General features: G+C 39.5%; 1 protein-coding gene across 7 annotated transcripts in view; it reads left to right on the top strand.

The window, feature by feature from the left end:
* The window catches only part of prrc2c (proline-rich coiled-coil 2C), an 83,860-nt gene that overhangs the window by 9,813 nt on the left and 52,936 nt on the right, over positions 1 to 21,111 (top strand). For all 7 annotated transcript variants that reach the window (XM_048539434.2, XM_059647775.1, XM_059647772.1 and 4 more), the window contains exons 2-5: positions 7,506 to 7,679; positions 10,822 to 10,996; positions 11,770 to 11,909; positions 14,961 to 15,077. In XM_048539434.2, the coding sequence (XP_048395391.1) occupies positions 7,565 to 7,679; positions 10,822 to 10,996; positions 11,770 to 11,909; positions 14,961 to 15,077 (547 nt within the window). In that variant the 5' untranslated portion in view covers positions 7,506 to 7,564. The remainder of the gene's footprint in view (positions 1 to 7,505; positions 7,680 to 10,821; positions 10,997 to 11,769; positions 11,910 to 14,960; positions 15,078 to 21,111) is intronic.

Genomic DNA, 21,111 nt, shown 5'->3' with positions numbered 1-21,111 from the left:
GGCCAAGTATCAAGTAACGTAAATGGAAGGGATGAAGTGTTTGGTAAGAATGTGTCTCAAAATTGTTTATTTCTGTCTGATCACATCATGTACCCAGTGCACTGTACCATGTGACAATTTAAACTATTGGCACTCTAGACCGTTAACAATATATGTGTTTTTCCCCTCTAACTCATTCATAATATATGATGTGACTCTGCAAGTGCAATAGTATTATTATCTACAGCTAATTTCAGTCACATTGTAGAAACCCAGGTGATGGGGGATAGAACTCGAACCAATCCTTACACACTTTAAGCATTTATTTATGGATAAATGTGTTTACACCCATGGACCCTATAACCCAATCATCATAGTTTTTTGTATCCTCCTCTTTAGAGGAGCACAAATGAATCTCCTCTTAGTGCTTGCAAACAATTAAAAATACCTTTCCCTAGCTGTAATCCTAAAACTTGAATTTCCACATCAGCTATAAGCTACACACCAGCCTTAACTTAATTCAAGTCCCTAAGTGGGATATGCAAGTCTCTAGATGTTCTGTGGTTTCTAGGAAATGATTTACATTAATTATAGAACAAGTTTACAAAATTATATATACAGCATGAGGTTCTTTCTATAACTTGTATTTTTTATAAACTCTGCCTGAGTTCTATTTAGAATGATGCCAGTCCCACAGCCCAACAGTTATACAAACACTGTTTTATTCTGCAAACTGGAAAGTTCATTCATATATTTATCAAAGTTAGGTATAATTTTTTATTTCTGCAGGATTTTTAAATGTATTAAAAATTAATAGAAAAAGTGAAAGTACTGAATCAATATTTTGTCTTGTTAATATAATTTTGTCAGTAAAATTATCTTTAAAACACAAACTTATACACAATTAATTTTTCACCTATTTAATCTTGTATGTACAAAAGTCTGTCGAGCATTGAGATACAGTGGTTACCAATAAATTACCTACCCTCAAACCAAAGACATTATCAATACCATGCTCTGGCAATGCTGCTGAAACTAGTTTATTTTAAATTTTTTTAAAGTTAAATAATAATTTGCAACCACAACATAGAACATCAAGATTTGCATTTTATCACCATGATAAAAGCATGATACTTTGTTTGATCTTTTCTAATTAAATGAATGTTAGTGATTTGACGAGAAAAGATTGAGAACAGCAAATAAGATGCTGAAGAGTCCCAGGTTGTAGACCCTTCTCCTTGTTATGAGTTCTAACGCTTCTTCCTTGTAGATTTGCTAAGACATTCTGAAATGGATTAAAGTTTCTCCTCTTTTAATATAAGCCTTTCTTAGCATATGATGTTGCACATCAAATACTGGAAACCCTTTTTGAAAGAAACCTTACAATTATTTTCTGTTACCACATTTAATTGGAACCTGATATCTTTTTCAACCCTGTTTTTTTTTCTTTTGCTGAACTTTTATTTTTAAACTTTTCTTTTAAAATTTGATCTAGAATGGTACTCCCTAAACTCCTGAAGCTTGAGTGCTTTGATTGATGTTTCAGGGAATTAAAGGAAACTGATGAGTAGAAAGACACTTGTTCATAGTTGCTGCGCCTAATCCTACACTGCATGGTCCAAACAATTAGACCAGAGTCTTTTAGGAATAAACACTTCTGTGTGAACAGGTGTTCAAAGTTTAGTTTTTGTGTTCCATAAATGACAATTGATGTTGATCAATTATTAATAGAAAAAGAAATTAATGGATTTGTGTTACTCAAGTTAAGAATATGGTTCAAGGGTGGGTATATGGAGTTAGGTCATACATCAGCCATGCTTTCATGTAAGTACAGAACAAATTTGAGGGGCTAAATGTTTACTCCTTTTCCTACTCAATAGGTACATCAAGGGAGGAAAATGAATCGTAGCTAAAAAGAAACTAAATTGTCATCACATTGACATTGAAGTACCAACAGTTTACAGAAGTTGTTAGTTAGCCAAAGAACTCAAATTATTACACTTGTCTTTGTGGACAAGAGTGCACCAGGACTGTTGTGTTATGATGATGCTGTGCAAGTTTGTGTTTTGAGAGCATGAATAATTTGTGAGGTGTTGAACTGTGTGCGTCACGTGATGGAATTTTTTTTTCGGTGGACTTAATATCTGTTATGAGTATCTAAAAATTCTGAAGTGGAGTTAGATTATTTTGTCACAAGCAAAATAGTCATCATTAACTGGGTGCACTGCTAAATAAATATTCTTTTAAAGCAAAGCAGCATTGTTTCCTATGTTCTGAATGATGATTTCTTGTGGGCTAGGTTATTTTTACCGGAAAAATTGTCACCTGGATATAGCTGAGTTCACTGGATTGGTTGTAGACTATAGCCAATGAGAAATCAAAAATAACTGGAACGTATGAACACAGGTAGCCAGTCTTTTGAATAGCTTCTATTTGGGGGGTCTAAATATAGGTATGGTATGGAAAAAAAAACTATAATTGCCATTACAGATTGTGATTAAATCTTGCAACCAGAGAAGAGAGAAAATACTGTTCTAGTAGATTAGAGCTAATTATCAAATATGTTAGCTAGTTATACACCAAGACTTTTTTCTCAAAATTTAACACATGCAGATAGGTTAAATGTTTGGGCGGGTTAAATATCACCATCGGTTATGGGCGTGTAAATTAGGAGCATAAATAGGCCTTCATCCTTTACGCAGAGCTTTCTATAAGCCTAGTCTTTTGTCTTTTTTTTTAGATCACAAGCAGCTGCATCACACCTATTGTAAAAATATTGGCCAGATTTCACGTCCACTGAGAAAACTAAGATGCTTTTTATTGAACTCCAAACTACCTACCAAATCCTCTAAACTCTGGGCTGTCGATTTCATTTTTCCCAAAGCTTAAATTTAAAGTTAAATTGAATTCATTGTCAGATCAAGAGGATTTCCAGACCAAAAAAAATACTACCAAGCATGTAAACGTCCATGTACGTTGAAGTGTTCTCACAGTAAATTTTTCATTACAATACATTGAGCTTTTCTGTTTTCAGTCTAAAATTGGCCTTAGGAAAAATGTTTCCAGGCCCCCTGTAGTCTATTTAATTGTAGTTAATGGTTTACATCATTAAAAACCCAGTTACACCACAGTAACAGCATGTACCTTTTTGAGGCCCTCAATAGTGATATTACATAATGCAAGGGAGCTTTCATTTGCAGTGTTTGCAGGTTGTAATTACTGATAAGAAATGAGAAGCAAGGGTAGGTCATTCGTTGTACTAAGCTTGCTCGACCATAGCTAATTGGACTGTAGCTGAACTTCACTTTGCTTCCTTCCCCATCCTACCCTTAACACTCTCTGGTTGATCAACAATGAATCTTGCTCAGCTTTGAATATGCTCAGTTACCCAGCCCCACTGATCCCTGAGAAAATGAATTCCAAACTCTACCAACTTTCTGAGAAGAAATTCTTCCTTATCTCCATCTTGAATAGGAACCTTCTAAATGTAAAATGTGCTCCACCCCACTCCCAGCCAATTTTAGATTCTTCCGCAAAACTAAACACCATCCCATCAGATATCCAGTCAAGCCCCCTCAGGATCTGTTCAGACTTTACTTATAATATGGTGCATTCATCTGAGGAATGAAACCCAGGTGAACCTTCTCTGAACTGCTTCTATTGGATAATTTATTCCTTCTTGAGATCAAAAGTGCCAAGTAGTCCAGACATGATGTTACAAATGTCCTCTGCAATTATATTTAATCTTCCCAACTTTTGTGCTCCATCTGTTTTGCAATGAAGGCCAATTTCTGGTTTACTTCCCTGATTATTCTGTCTGCATGCTAAACTTTCCTGACTTGTGTGCCTGGACACCAAGGAATTAAGAGCTACGGAGAGAGTACAGGGAAGTGGAGTTGAAATGCCCATCAGCCACGATAAATGGTGGAGTGGACTCGATGGGCCAAATGGCCTTACTTCCACTCCTATGTCTTATGGCCTCTCTATTGCAGCTTTCTACATTCTCACCATTTAATCAGCAATTTAAACAATTTCCAACAATCTGTGAAGCTGTTAAATTCTCATACTCCCTTTAGGTTCTTCATAATTGTTTTGCACTAACTTGCCATCATGCCAACGTCTAACTGGATGTAGTGAAAATCTCAACTCCATCTCTTGGTTACTTTGTGAAGCATGCTTTTAGTACTGATTTGAATTGATTTCATTCCACTCATATTTTAGGTCCAGCATACTTTCTGGAATCTTGTAGGTAATGGCATTTGTAATTTCTATTACCATTGCTATGAAATATGGTGCAGCATGGAGAAGAAATAGTGTAGCAAATTGTGATGGAGTCATCAAGGATATAAAAGAAGAGGGCATTTGAAAATCAATGAGAGTGCGAACTGCCATCTAAAGAGAAACTCACTGGTTCTCCTTGAAATTGAAGTTCTCCGAGTTATCACCATCTGAATAAAAGTAATACAGGACTCTTAGTTAGTATTCCTGACACAAGAATTCGATGGGGAAAAGGATTCCTGAATGGAAAATAGCGGATAAGGGAAAGAATATTCTGGAAAATTTATCCTGACTGTTCTGCCACAGCCTTTATTGGCAAATGTTGGAAATTTAACAGAATTTGTGTAGTTTCTATTGAATATTTCATGAAGACAAGTTCTTAATGCTATGACTGCAACTTACGTTTGACGTCTTTAAGAGACAGACCATAAGACAGGAGCAGAACTGGGCTATTCCTTCCATCAAGTGTGCTGTGCCATTTGATCATGGCTGCTTTGTTTCTCAGCCCCATTTCCTGCCGTGTTCCTGTAACTTATCCCTGTGTCAATTAAGAACCTATCAATCTGTCTTAAATATACTCTGACTTGGCCTTCACAGCCCTTTATGGTAATGAGTTCCACAGATTAACCACCTGAAGATTTTCCCCTTATCTCACTTCTAAAGGGTTGTCGGCTTCACTGAAGCTCTGCCCTTGGTTCCTAGTCTCTCCTAGGGGAAACATATTCTCCATGTTTGGTGTGTCTAGCCATTCTCGTATTCTGTAAGTTTCAGTCTGATCCCCCTCATCCTTTTAAACTCCATTGAGTACAGACCCTCGACTGCTCCTTGTGACAAGCCCCTCTTCCCTGGGATCATTCTTGTAAACCTCTTCTGGACCACTTCCAAGACCAGCATATCCGTCCTTGGATATAGAGCCCAAAACTATGTTCTAACTGCGTTCTGACAAGAGTCTTCTGCAGTCTTAGCAGTACATCTTGCTGTTCTCTTCAGCCCTCTTTAAATGAGTGATAATATTGCGTTTGACTTCCTAACTGCCATCTGAACCTGCATTTTAACTGAATCAGGACTCTGAAGTCCTTTTGTGTTTCAGCTTTCCAAAGTCTCATCCAGTTTAGAAAATAGTATTTGCCTGTATTGTTACTACCAAAGTGCATAACCTCACAGTTTCCCACATTGTATTCTATCTGCCACTACTTTGCCCACTCTCCTAGCCTGTCCAAGTCCTTCTGCAGCCTCCTCACTTCCTCAACATTATCTGTTTTTTCCATCTGTCTTATGTGTCATTGGCAAACTTAGCAACAATACCCTCAGATCCTTTGTCCAGATTGTTCATGTATAAGGTGAATAGTTGTGGTTCCAACACGGACCCCAGTGTAACTCCACTGTCATCTTTGTGATAACAAGGTGCAGAGCTGGATGAACACAGCAGGCCGAGCAGGAAAGCTGACGTTTCGGGCCTAGAAGAAGGGTCAAGGCCCGAAATATCAGCTTTCCTGCTCCTATGATGCTGTTTGGCCTGCTGTGTTCATCCAGCTCTATACCTTGTTATCTCAGATTCTCCAGCATCTGCAGTTCCTCCTATCTCTGAAACAAGTTTTAACCCCCTTTTATCTTTGTCTGTGCTTTCTGCCAGCCAGCCAATCCTCTGTCCATGTCAGTGCCTTGCCTCTAACATCATAGGCTCTTTTCTTATTTAGCAGCCTCCTGGGCAGCAGCATCTCAAGAAAATTGAATGTGCAAATTTACCATATAGTGTGCAGCAACCGAATGGTATAAGGTGTACCTGAAGACAAGAGCCTGAAGTCCTGAGTAAATGATTTGATGGTATCAAAGGACAACCATTTCTGGTTTCTTGTAGCCATGTTTTATGACACTAAATTGGCCTGAATGTCATGCATATCAAATGCAATGTTTTAATGTAGGCCAATTTGCTTTGGTCACTTCTGGCCCTGATGCTTATTTTGGATTAGGTACGTATATGTAGTTTCAAGCCATTGTCAAGTATTCCTTCTAAGAAATCATTTATTGGGAGAGTTGGTGAGAGTTGCATGTCTGTTGTTCAGAGCTGATTTTTAGTTTAAATTTTGCTTACAATGTGTAAAGGGTACCAGTGAGCGATAATGGAAAACCACCTCATTTAACCACCAATGCCCATAAATGAGTATGATGCAGAACACGAAATATTTTCAGAAATGTAAAACTACTTGACTTTCCCATTGATTACTGGAGAAGGGAGTGTTCCTTGAATCATCTGGCTGGCTCCATATTACTTAATTTATTCTGCTGATATTCAAGACTGCAATTGTTTTGAGTTTGGTAATCAGTTTCTCCTGCCACCCTATTCCACCCCAAACATTTTTCTACCCTTTTATCCTTAATTCCAAACAAAACATCCCTCCCCTCTCCCCCAACCACAATCAGCACTGAGAAATCGCTCCCTCAAGGCAGTGAATCATGCAGTTTGCACTGTCTAGGAGCAAGCATCTGTCATGTGTGAACATGCTTCAGTGTTATCGCACATGCACACATGCAGTAGTAGAGATGCTGCAGCTGAGCTCATATTTCTAGTATTAATAATTTGTCCTGAAACTCCCAGTGAAATTCACGTGTTGCTGTTTGGTGAGGACAGAACTGGACATGGCTGTGATTCATCCTGTGTTGAGCAACATTACGAGTACTAAACTACTAAATTGATGCTACTGAACGAACGTTTTCGCAGTATCCCTTAATTATTACCAATTTGCGTGTTATTGAAGTATCAAAAAAAGGCATACAACTTTTTAAGCCCTACGAAAGCCTTGTACTTGAAATGTATGAAATGCTTGTCAAACTTCAGAATTGTCTGTTTTCTCCATGTATTGTCTGTGGAAGTAAACCTACATTTGCATGGTGTTAAAATAAGATTGAAAAATAATTTAATTGGAAGTGAAGAAATCTTTTAATTCTTGTATCTCTGCTATTTGCTTCTAGATTATTTTTAACAATCCAAAATTGTCACCCACAAATAAATTTAATTCTGCAGAGAATATATTTACAATTTGTTGTTTATACAGTCATTCCAAATCACTGTCTAATAATGAATAGTTTCCTTAGATTACTTTATTTGGTTTAATTCATAGTGCCAGAACTGAGGCAGTATGTGTTGACTGGAATAATCTTCAACTATTCGTTGGGCTTGGCAAGTATAATTTCTTATTAAGCATGAGAAAGAAATTGATTTGATCATTTCTGGCTTTGTTTCTTTGCAGGAGGTGGCTGGTTCTGAGGGTGATCCGGGCCGTGCCAGACTAGATGAATTTCCATTGAAATGTCCGAGAGGTCAGGCCAGAGCACAAAGGCAAAAGATGGCAAAACCAAGTATGCAACGCTTAACCTGTTTAACACGTACAAGGGGAAGTCAATAGAGACTCAGAAAAATTCAGGTGAGTATCTTCTCGCTTGTGTAAGTTGTTTCATCAGTATAATCATCAATACTTTTGTCCCTTGACCATTGCGTTTTCTTGGCATATTGAGTGGACAGATGAATTACTCTCTTCTGTCCTTAATGCTGAAGATCTGGATTATATTGATTGCTTTTTTCCTGTCTTGCACACATGCATACACAAACCACTTTCCTCTTGCGGAAGAGCTGTCTTCCAAGTTTTCTTGTTGCCATGCTGGAAATAGAGAACGTACACACAGTGATTTGATTTCTTCCAATTTCCTGAAATAGTATATTGTCACAGCAGCAGATGGTGCAGCCTTGCATGAGTTTCATTATGGTCCACAAAATTTTGAGAATTGACTTAGTACTTGAAAACACTGGATCACTTCTATTTTGATATGAATATGAAGAAAAATTGTAAATTGATGCAGGGCAAGAACTTTGTGTAGATATTAGCTACAAAAAAAAGCATCTACTGTCATCTTTAAGACAGAGTCATGGAGCGTTATGGCTTGGAAACGGACCCTTTGATCGAACTTGTCCATGCCGATCAGATATCCTATATTAGTCTTGTCGCATTTGCCAGTGTTTGGCCCATATTCCTCTAAACCCTCCTTATTCAGATGCTTTTTAAATGTTCTAACTGTACGAACCTCCACCACATCCTCTGGCAGCTCATTCCATACACCAAAATCTGTGTGAAAATGTTGCCCCTTAGGTCCCTTTAAAATCTTTCCCCTCTGTTCTTAAACCTATGCCCTCTCATTTTGGACTCACCCACCCTGGGGAAAAGACCTTGGCTAATCACACTATCAGATTTTAAGAACTTCTATAATGTCACCCATCAGCCTCTGTTCCAGGGAAAATAGCCCCCAGCCTATTCAGCATCTCCCCATCGCTCAAACTCTGGCAACGTCCTTGGAAATCTTTTCTGATCCCTTTCAAGTTTCACAACATCTTTCCTATAGCAGGGAGGCCAGAACTGCACACAGTCTTCAAAAAGTGGCTTAACCAATATCCTGGTCAGCCTCAACATGATCTCCCTTCTCCTGTACTCAATGCATTGACTAATAAAGGCAAGCATACCAAATGCCGCCTTCACTATTCTGGCTACCTATGCCTCTATTTTTGAGGAAATGTGAACCTGCTCTCCATGGTCTCTGTTCAGCAACATTTTCCAGAACCTTACCATTAAGTGTACAAGTCCCAACCTAATTTGCCTTTCCAAAATGCAGCATCTCATTGTTATGAGTTAAACACTGCCTGCCACTCATTGGCCCATCTGACCAAGGTACTTTTGTATGCTGAGGGTAACCTTGGCTGTCCACTACATGACCAGTTTTTGTGTCATCTGCAAACTTAGTAATCATACCTCCAGTGTTCACATCCAAATCATTTACATAAATGTCAAAAAGCAGTGGACCCAGCACCAATGCTTGTGGTGCACCACTAGTCACAGGCCTCTAGTCTGAAAAGCAATCCTCCACCATCACCCTCTGTCCCCTACCTTCAAGCCAGTTCGATATCTAAATGGCTAGTTCTCCCTGTTCTCCATGTGATCTAACCTTGCTAACCAGTCTTATCATGCAGAACCTTGTCAAACACCTTACTGAAGTCGTATCGATCATATCCACTGCTCTGCCTTCAACAGTCGTCCTCTTTAATTCCTAAAAAAAACTCAGTTAAGTTGGTGAGACATGATTACCCATGCACAAAGCCATGCTGACTATCCCTAATCAGTTCTTGCCTTTCCAAATACATGGAAATCCTGCCCCTCCAGATCATGTTTGATAATTTGCCCACCACTGTCAGGTCCCCCAGTCTGTAGTTCCCTGGGTTTTCCTTACCACCTTTCTTGAATAGCAGCAACATGTTAGCAAACCTCCAGTCTTCTGGCATTTTGCTTGTGGCTGTTGATGATACAGATACCTCAGCAAGGGGCCCAACAACCACTTCCATAGCTTCCCACAAAGCTCTTGGGTACACCTGATCAAGTCCTGGGGATTTATCTATCTTTGTGTTTTAAGACGTCCGGCACCACCACCTCTGCAATATGGGCATTTTTCAAGATGTTGCTATTTATTTCCCCAAATTCACGGGCTTCCATATTTTTCTTCACATGTGGGAGGCAATGGCCTAGTGGTATTATCGCTGGACTGTTAATCCAGAGACCAGACAACATTCTGGGCACCCAGGTTGGAATCCTGCCACGGCAGATGGTGGAATTTGAATTCAATAAAATGTCCGGAATTGAAAAATCTATTGATGACTGTGAATCTGTTGTGAATTGTCAGGAAAAACTCATCAGGTTCATTAATGTCCTTTTAGGGAAGGAAACTGCCATTCTTACCTGGCCTACATGTGACTCCAGTCCTACAGCAATGTGGTTGACTCTCACCTACCCTCTGGGCAGTAAATGCTGCCTAGAGAGTGACACCTTCATCCTGTGAATGAATAAAGGGAAACACTGATACAAAACACTTGTTTAATATCTTCCCCATCTCCTGTGTCTCCACACAAAGGCAGCCTTGCTGATCTTTTAAGGGCTCCTATTCTCTCTCTGTTTACCCTTTTGCCCTTTATGTATTTGTAGAATCCCTTCGGATTCTCCTTAACTCTATTTGCCAAAGCTACCTTATGTCCACTTACTGCCTTCCTGACTTTCCTCTTAAGTATACTTCTAGTGCCTTCATATTCTAGAATTTCATTCGATCTGTGCTGACCATATGTAACGTGCTTCCTTTTTCTTGACCAAAACCTCAATTTCTCTAGTCATCCCCCATTCCCTGCACCTACCAGCCTTGCCCTTCACTATAGAGGAACATACTATCTCTGGACTTAGGTTTTCCCAGTTTTGAAGGCTTCCCACTTTTCTGCTGTTCCTTTACCTGTGAATATCTGCTCCCATCAACTTTTGGAAGTTCTTGCCTAATAACATCAAAATTGGCCTTCCTACAATTTAGAAGTTTAATTTTTAGATCAGTCTATCCTTTTACTACAGAGTGACAACAAATTCTTAGTAAAAGTCTACACCTGTATTAACAGTTACTTAGAAATGTAGTTGCAAATGTTAAGGAAATCTAAGGTACAAAATAAAGGCCTACATCTTTTGGCTCTTAATATCTGGTCATTGACCTCAGTTGCAGCACGTCATGGATTGCAGAGCCTTGGAAAAGTGGCCAGCTCACGGCGCATACCGCCACCAGCAAATCTTCCAAGTCTCAAAGCAGAGAACAAGGGAAATGATCCTAATGTGAATATCATACCAAAGGATGGATCGGGATGGGTCACCAAATCTGAACAGCAAGAGGAGAGGTAGGACTGCAGTAAAGATATCTGAATAGAATCTTATTGCACTAAGTAAGCACATGGTTAAAATTGAGTATATACATCTGATTGCAGCTTGCGATGTATGCCACTTTGTTTATTAACTAATATTAACGCTTCTATGTTGTGTTATAAATGTGGTTGTTTGCTGTCAAGAACACTGATGGGCGTAGCGTTCTTTAGGGTAGTCCATTGCCATCTCTGGAGGGTATATAATAGAAGTCAGCTATTTTCTTTCCCTGAGGGAAAAGGATTTTTAAAAATGTTGAATTTTACATAGTGCTATAAGTGTTCTACGTGATCCTCATATAGGAGCATTGTTAATTGAGAGATTGAAACAAGAGATTTTTATTTAAAGGATGAAATGGTTGAGAAATTTTGATTTATTTACAATGGAAAGCATTGAAGTTTTCAAACTCCCAGCTCTTAAAAGCTGAAAGAACTGCGGATGCTGCGAATCGGGACCAAAAACTGAAGTTGCTGGACGCTGAGCCAGTCTGCCAACATCCCTGAAGAAAAGAATCAGGGTTAACATTTCGGGACCGGTGACTTCTCTTCAGACCGGTTCTGAGGAAGGGTCACTGGACCCAAAACATTAATTCTGATTTTTCCCCCTCTTGAAGATGGCTGCAAATAAGATGGATGAGGAAATGGTTGCAGCAGTTGTCCAAATGAGTATAATTTCTGATAAATGTTGTTTGGCAGAACAGACTGAAACATTGCTCCCATAAGAGAACTAATAAGAGAAATTGTGATTTCAGTAACAGTACTACTGAAGCCCAGGTACAAGAATCACAGCAGCCTAGTTCAGAATCCCCGGCCCCAAGCACCCAGGAGGTACCAACTCCAGTTGTGAAATCCTGGGCCCAGACCAATAACAAGCACACTGGACAAGGAGATGGTAAGCATCTACAAACTAGAATGAGCCAAATCTGACCTTGGTTCATGGAAGCACGATTTGTTGTTTTAATGTATGTGATATCTATTGAAGAATGTTAGGATGAATGAGTATTTGTGTTGAACTTTGGAAGTTTACGTGCCTGGAGAGGGGCAATCTTTTTCTCTTGTCCCATCTGACTGATCAATCCAGAATCATGCTTCAGTCAATCACAGACATATATAGTAACACCTGGTATCAACTTGGCTATTTTTTTCCCCCCTGCTTTCGCATCCTTGACATTGCAATGGAAGGTGTCTGATCTTCACTGCCAAATGGAACATTGTACCTGGATCACTACACCAGTCCTTCATCAGGTCATGCCACTTAAATTCCTCCTCATTTATTTGACCTTGTGAAACAGGTTCCGTGCATGAAATGGTAACAGAAATAGAACATTAATTGGCCTGTTGCACAACAATAAAAATGCAAAATTTTCACTTCTTTGAAACCTCCTTTGTTTCGCATCAATCCTGTAACAAATTTTTGTTGCCCAAACACGGAATGTCAGGGCAGTTAGAGTCTGGCATGTCCGTCAAGAGAGAAAAATGTGGTATACTGCATCCACTGTACCCGGTGCGGCTACCTCTACATTGGGGAAACCAAGCGGAGGCTTGGAGACCGCTTTGCAGAACACCTCCGCTCAGTTCGCAACAAACAACTGCACCTCCCAGTCGCAAACCATTTCCACTCCCCCTCCCATTCTCTTGATGACATGTCCATCATGGGCCTCCTGCACTGCCACAATGATGCCACCCGAAGGTTGCAGGAACAGCAACTCATATTCCGCCTGGGAACCCTGCAGCCTAATGGTATCAATGTGGACTTCACCAGTTTCAAAATCTCCCCTTCCCCTACTGCATCCCTAAACTAGCCCAGTTCGTCCCCCCCCCCCCCCCCCCACCCACCCACCCACCCACTGCATCGAGAAAGAAGGAAAAAGAAGTGTAAATTAAAGTGTGAAAGGCAGACATTTGGTCCTTTCAACAAAATACAAAGTAAACAACACAAACACAACAACATAGCTAAGAAAGGAGTATATTACAAATGGCGAATAATGTGGTTAGTTTCTGAAGTTATTAAATTCAGTGTTGAGACCTCAAGGCTTGTAGAGTGCCTAAGCAGAAAATATGTTGTTCCTTGTGCTTGTGTTAGAACATTGCAGCAGGCCCAGGACAGAAATGTTTTGCCTTTATTTGTGATGCACCTTTCCACATCAGTCTCCTGTTTCTGAAAAGGATAACATCCACCCTTCTGCAGAGCTCGTCCATTAATGCCATCTGCAATTTTGGGTTTGTGTTTAAACTAACCATTGCCTCAGATTCAGTCTTAACTAATTCAGTGCATATAAAACATGCATGCATGTAATATAAATCCTATCTGGCTTACAATCAAAACTGACTACAATAAAGATTGTTAATATTTGTTTTACTCGTCCATAACTATTATAATGCTACTCCTTATTTTAGGACCCTCTGCCCCTTTCAACTTGTATCTCATCTCTAAGTTCTGCTAGCATTTACCAAGGTTCAATGCAATCACTTCTGAGCCTTAAGATTGTAGATTCATGTACCACACCTGTGATTTGAGTACAGAAGTCTGGGCTGGTATTCTCGTGCAGTACTGAGGGAACTCCATGGTGAATTTAGACCAATACTTATCTCTCAGATCAGTTGCAGAATACAATGACAGTCATCACTTTGCTACTTATGGGAGCGTATGTGCAAATTGGCTAAAGGGTTAACTACAACAGGGGCTACGTTTCAAAATTATTTTGACGTAAAGCATTCATGATAGGTACTATATTGCACACATAAATGAGTTGCTACACAACTTGAAGGTTTCTTTTTGAAATCTTGAATCCAGATTTGGTCTTGCTAACAGCATAAAAATCTCCTTATGATTATCCTCAGTGACTGCCGTTACACCTATAGGAGGCTGCTCTTGCTTAGCTCCATTCATGCTCTTACACAGCAAATTATCTCTCCAGCAAAGACTGTGAATGATATTGCTATTCTGTATTCGTCTCTGGAAATTTAGGTTCCATCCTTGGCAGGTCTGATTATTTTGCATGCTGCCAATGACAATATTATCGGGTGCGTGGAATCATTTTTCATATGTGTTGATAGCATTTATTTAAACTGATTAGCGTTGTTTGCAATTTCATGGCTGTCTCTTTTATGCCAGATTTGCAATCTGTGTCATTGGGAGAAAGTAGAATTCCATCTTTTCAGGTCCTGACATTAGCAGAGGACCCTCGCTCCTGGTTTTATCCACTTCCCTTCTTGATCACTTTTGCTAATCCAAGCAGTTCATACCTGTCATCTGTTCACTCTTGAGCAGAGGATTCACACTATATTTTTCTCCACAGCTAGAGTCTATCTGCCCACCTAAACCCTGTTGCAGCAGAAATCCTTGTTTGTATTTTTGTTATCTAGTTCTGAATTCCCAAGCTTCGCTGACAAACTCCAAATTGTACTGGCTTTCTCTATTTGTATGGTCTTCCTCTTGTCCCTCACTTTGTCCTGTGTAACCTTTGCTCCCTGTCTTCCAGTGCTACAGATTGCATTGTGCAACCTCTTTGGTCTGCAAATGTATTTAAAAACACCAGCTGTTTGGAATATTTTTCGAGCAAACTTGGGGATCTTGAATATAGTCCAGTACTCCACAGAAACATGGAAAATACTGTATTTGGTTGAGTTTGGATGCAATGTTCAGATAAACATTACTGTCTTATAACATTTTAACTGTTTTTTTTGTTCATATCTGTGGTATTTTCCGGTTCTCTCTTGTGGTGGGCATTCTCATTCCATAAACCAGGAGTACTTTGGTCCCAAGCTTTCTGGACTGGAAAGCTCAGTTTTTACTACTGAACAGTCCTTTGACCTCAATGCATAACTTTCATTGCATTTGCCTTTTGAAGTTATGTGCTGGATCTGGAAGTCAGAGGAAATAGATGTAGAAATATATGATATAGGATATTTGTTCAGTTATTTTTATTCTGTTTCAATTCAGGAATCCAATGTTTAAACACTCACTTCCAGCATGAATTCCCTAGCCTGCAGGCAGCTGGAGATCTAAAGGAGTTGCCAGATGAGGCTTATGGACCTGGGCCTAGCTTGCGTCCGCCAAGTAGGTGTTCCATTTTTAAGTTACATTGCCATTTCTTGTGTCTTTCATTGCAACTTTCCATCATTGTGGTTCTTTTCAGACAATTGTAGCAGCACTATCACATGTGCCAGATGTTAATAAAGGAGAGGTCCTAAATTTTGATATTATTGCAATGGCTGAATACGTTAAACTATTGAAACTTGAGTAAATTCTTATTACAGGTATTGGACCAAAATTAAAGAATAGTGTCATTGTGAGAACACAAACAGAAAAATGTTGAAGCTCACCAATCTATTTTCCCATTGAGCTAGCTCATCAAATCTGCCTTTATAAAGATTTGCTTGTTTTTGATCCATATTTAAAGCTTTTAAGATTTGTTGCATGGGTTGTGGATGAGATTGTAGACTTGCTCACCAAGCCAATGAGTTTGGTTGTAAACGTTTCGACACCCTACTAGGTAATATTGTCAGTGCGCCTCAAGTGAAGTGTCTCTGTTTGGCTCATGCAATTATGGATGTGCTGTCCCAGTCAAATTTGTGTTCTCCGTGTGTGTGTGATAAGACAAGCAAGTTGGTCGTGTCTCTTGGACAACGCATCCATAATCATGCAAGCCAAATAGGCATGCCAGGGAATTCCTGGAGGCTTGGTATTCTAACCAGAACTTCATCAACACATACATTGAATTAGACACTGTGTACAAACTACCGAGAAACAGACCCAGAAATGGTACCAAACACTCCAACAAACTGAGGCATATAAACAGCAACTGGGACAGAACACTAACGCTTCATTGGAGGCGCACTGACAATATTACCTTGCAGGGTGTCAAAACATCTGCAACCAAACCCACCGGCTTGGCGAGCATTTGATCGAGATTCCTTGGTAACTTTGCCTAAATATTTTATTGCATGGGGTCTGGACTATCAGAGCAGAGATATGTAGCGAAAATTATTGTGATTTGATGCAATCCTGTTTGAAGCACTGAGCACAATTTGATCACCATATCTAAGGAAGGACATCTTGGAAGAGGTACAGCGAAGCTTCACTGGAATGTTTGATTCCTGGGATTAGATGGTCTCCTGTGATGACAGGATATATAAATTGAGCTGACACTGTTGAAGTTAGAAGAATAATGCGATCTTGTTGAAGTGAGATTTTTAAGAAGTTTAATAGGAAAGGTTATTTCTCTGGCTGGAGAACATAGCCGCAATCTCAAAATGACGGTTAGTTCGTTAATGACTGAAGTGAAAAGTTTTAGTGTGAGGATTTTGACTTTGTGGAGTGCTCTAACCAAATGGGTTTGGATGCTCTTGACGTCAAGAATGGCCAACGCTACGACAGATACATCTTTGACCTTTTCAGGAGTAGAGATACAGGGAGTTGTTCGGAAAGTGGAGTGAAGCACATCAATCATGATAGTGTTCAATGGTGGAGTAGGCTCAAGGGATTGTGTGGGCTATTCCTTGGCCTTATGTTCTAATAAAAGTTTGTGATTTGTGTCTGGAAAAATTCTCTTGATCCATCATCCACAGCCTTAAGACAGAGAATTTCAAATTTCATCAGCCCTTGTCTGGTGAAGCATTTCCTTGTTATAGTCCTGAATGTCTGAGTTCTACTTTTATAGTTGTGCCCCCTTGTTCTTTTCTCCATCAGTAGAAATAGATTCGTTATCTGATATTGTGGAGACACTAATTCAAGGATCCCACCTTAAGCCTGTGTCAAGGACGTATTGTGGGTAGCATCTCTTCCTGCAACCCGGACACTGAGTTCAAGTCCCACGCCAGGACTGGATGACCAACAGAAGTGTGTCCATAATACGGCCAGAGAACTTTAGGTATTAAGTTGCAATCCCTTCCAACGTACATGAAGGATGGGTGGTAACAGCAGGAAGAGATGTTTGGGTTAACCTTGAGATAGACATATTTTAGCCTCTATTATCAGTATTCACAGCTGCAGGCTACAGCATTGACGTTAGAAGTGTGTCTGGTTAAGGCAACTTGAAATCCCACAACCACCATGCCAATCTTTAGATTTCACCTGAATTTTGGCCATTAACCCTGTTGTATTTGTATCTTCTACGACGTAAGTTTTAGATTAGATTAGATTCCCTACAGTGTGGAAACAGGCCCTTTGGCCCAACGAGTCCACACCACCCCTTGGAGCATCCCACCCAGATCCATCCCCCTATAACCCACACCCCTGAACACTACGGGCAATTTAGCATGACTGATCCACCTAGCCTGCACATCTTTAGACTGTGGGAGGAAACCGGAGCACCCAGAGGAAACCCACGGAGACCCGGGGAGAATGTGCAAACTCCGCACCTGAGGCTGGAATCGAACCCAGTCCCTGGCGCTGTGTGGCTGCAGTGCTAACCACTGAGCCACCGTGCTGCCCTTTTAGATATAAGTTACTGTTTCATTCACCTGTGATTCCCCGATTGTAGGCCAAGAACAATTCTTAGGATGCAAAAGCCAAATACTGTGCATCCTGCAATTCTAAAATGAAACAAAAGGTTAGAAATACTCAATGTCAGGGAACATGTGTGGCGAAAGAATGTTGACGTTTTGAGTTGATGATCTTTCATCGGTTCTGACAAATGGTCAGCAACCTGAAATGTTAACTGTTTTTCTCTTGATCCTTAGGATTCCATTTTTAGTCATCAACTGCTGTACATTTGGCTTAAGGTTAAAGTTTAGTTAAAAAAAGGCAGGGAAAAGTTTTCGATGCCAGTGAATAGTGTCCAGAGGTGCTAACATGGCAGAAATCGATTTTTTTTGGTAATGAAAGAATAGAAAAATATCCTTCTGTTATCAATAGTAATGGAGGAGTTAGTTTAAGAAAATAAACAAAAATGACTTGTATCTAGATTTGCGTGCAATGAAAGACAATTTTCTTCATAATAGTTTGCTATGCTCCTGACCCTTTTCTTTGTTTGTAAATGCCGATTTTATATAGGCATCATTGTACAAACAGATGAGATGAAAGTGTAAATTTAAGACATGGTGTTCAATGAATGGTTTTGACCTCCATCTCCCTTTCACCTCTTTGCTCTGCTTACTGATATGAACAACACATTTTAACTTTCACCTTTGGCAGGTGCATGGAGAAGGGTCAGACATTGAAGACACAATGAGGGCTGTATCTTTGGGAAGGGAAATCAGTTAGGAAATTGCTTTTCACAAATGGGCTGGGGAACATGACATAGGAGTAAGTAACATACAGAGAAATATTGCAACAAGGTGGAGAGGAATCACAGCACAGGAGATGTTAGGGAAGCAGGGCATTTGTCTAAGGGTCAAGAAGAAGAGCTTAACTTGAGAAGGACCAGGGAAATGTTCATTTGCATTAATTTGTTTAGATTTGAGTGAATAGGCATGCTTTGCATGGTGACTCACAGAGCCATATGTTTTACCCAGTAAATATTTTTTGAATTGTTAATTGGAGATTGTCAGAATGCTTACTTGGTCACCTAATCTTGAACAGCACGTTAACAACATGTAAAGTGGATATTATTTTACGTAGGATTACAGAGAATTTACACCACAAAAACAAGTCATTCTGCTAACTGATCTACACTGATGTTTGCCGTCCATGCAGGGCTTCTCCAAAATTACTTATCTCGCCTTAATAGCATTTTTCAACTGATTTCTATCTCCATGGAGATTGAAGTAAGGTCTCTCGAGGATTAGTATTTGGCCAAATGCTTTCCTTGTTTTACATGAGTTACACGAGCTTTAATGCAGCTGCATAATTTTGCAGTTTGTGAATGATGCAAAGCATGGCAACTTGAATAGAATGGGCATCTGTTCTCTGGTGCTTGAAATAAAGAAATATGATCTTATTGAAATACACGCAGTTCTGAAATGGTACACAACTCTATAGATGCTGCAAAATTATTTCACCTGCCCTTGGGGCTATGGCCTTGGATTAAAGAGAATCTGAAAAGATATTTCTACTCTGTTGCAACTCTTTGTGCATCCTTGGTCCTCTGTGGCAGTGAATTTCAATGAGTATATTCATAACTGAGACTGATTAGTCTTTGGTTTACTAAAGGAATCAAGATGTGGGTAACAGTGAGAAAATGGAGTTAATAAAATTCAGTCATGCTCTTATTGAATGAAAGGCCAAATGATCATCATCTCTGCCTATTTCTTATGTTCTTCTGTCTTGTATAAGTGATATTGAGTAAGATAGTAATGATCTGTTTGAGCAGAGACAGACTGGTAGAATGACCTGTACATTGAGCGTGAATGGATGAATTGATGCACTTCAGGATAAGCAACAACAAGCATTATCAGGAGTTATGATATCTACTGAATAGCAAGAGGAAGATAAAGGTGTTCTCACTTGAATTGTGAGAATGGCTTTGTGAAAGAGCATCATTGCAGCACATGTAGCATTGTGATGGCAATACAAGCAAAACATGTAATCATATAAGATGACTGAAAAGTAGTACGGTGCAGGTTTTTGGATTTTAACAGGCCAGTAGACCTGCATACCATGCTGGACTGTTTTGTCTGATCTGGAAGAGTGGAACTGGAGGAGATTTGACAATGTGTATATTTAAAACCAATATGCGGGAATGTTATTTTAAAAAGTGAGTTATCAATCTAGCTCTCTTGTGAGATATTGATTTTAAAAGTTGACTAGTTCAAACTAGTGCAATGACCTTTGACCTTGAAGCAGTAACAGAAAGTACTGGTGATATCTAAAATGTTGGTGCCATCCATATTTTTTAAAATGTTTGAGAATAACCATTAAGTGTTCATACAACTTAGAATGGGGCTGCTATATTTAGGATAATAAATACTAGTCAGTATGGCCTGATGACCTGGAAGCAGTACCTGAAAGAAGCAGTCAAAATAGTAGTCACATGGCAGGTAGAAACTAAGATGATTAAGAGGAGCTCAAGATAGGAGATTGTCAGCAAGCCATGTTGGAGAATTGTATTCAAGTGTTTGAAAAGCATTTTTAGGCTTGCCTCTCTTTCACTTGAGTGATTTATGCAAAATTGGACCTTGTGCCAAGATAAAGACCATTTTTGGAGGTTCAGGTTACTGTGACCGATAGGAGCTGAGAGTTGATAGTTTGGAAAAAGTACGCCATTGCATGGATAGAAAGCTGTTTATTTTGAAGTTACTACTGGGTATCTTTGAGGAAAAGGCCCTAGAATTCTGAGGGAAGATCCAAGTTTGAAAGAACTTTGCCTGAAATTAGCACCAAACAGGATTGTCTAGAAAACACTGAGCCTTTGATACATCTGCTATTCCATGTGCAGTTTATAGTTCATATAAACAATGGTTTTTCAGTTAATTTATGTTTAACTGAAGGTTTTTGATTCATGATTAAGTTGAAGTTACAGAAAATCAAATATTGTTCAGGACTTTTTCTTTGAGGATTGTTTGGTAGCATTCCATGAGGATTATAATGTTTTGTTCTGCAAAAAAAAATTGAGAAACAGTTTATGTAACTTTGTGACATGGTTTGGTAAGCCTATTGGGAGAAACTGATTACTTAGACCAATGGTTCTCAACCTTTATGCTGGTGGTGTTTTATTGTCCTCAGCCCTGAATCTCTTGTCTACTATTTGGTAAGTGATTGCTTGTTTCACTATTTCCTCCTGCAATTGCCAAGATGGTGGTTGGCAAATCAGATGGACCTTGTGTTAGGAAACTTACACTTCCAGGTAGAGGCAAAGGATGTCAATTCCTGCCACGGTTCTAGGAATGCCTCCGTATGAACAGAGCAGAACAAGTCTTTCAAAGTGCGCAATAGGGCCCAAAACGGTCAGCAAGAGATAAAGGATCAAATAAGAGACTTCGGAGAAGTGTCAGCATTATAAAGCATTAGGACTAGGGGATTTATAACTAGCCATCTATTTTAACTTTGATAATTCCAATGCACAAGGTACCTAGTGAGCACATTTGAGACTGGAAGTCTGTTCTGTTGGGGTCCACGTAGCACACTGCTAGTTTGTTGTTGTGTACATTAATAATGTAGGGGATGTGATCGAAAAAGTCACAGATGACATGAAACTTGGTAAGGTTGTGAA

Source organism: Stegostoma tigrinum, chromosome 8 (genome assembly GCF_030684315.1).
Source record: "Stegostoma tigrinum isolate sSteTig4 chromosome 8, sSteTig4.hap1, whole genome shotgun sequence".
NCBI lineage: Eukaryota > Metazoa > Chordata > Chondrichthyes > Orectolobiformes > Stegostomatidae > Stegostoma > Stegostoma tigrinum.
Note: the sequence above shows the minus strand (reverse complement) of the source record. Positions and strands in the feature narration are given on the sequence as shown.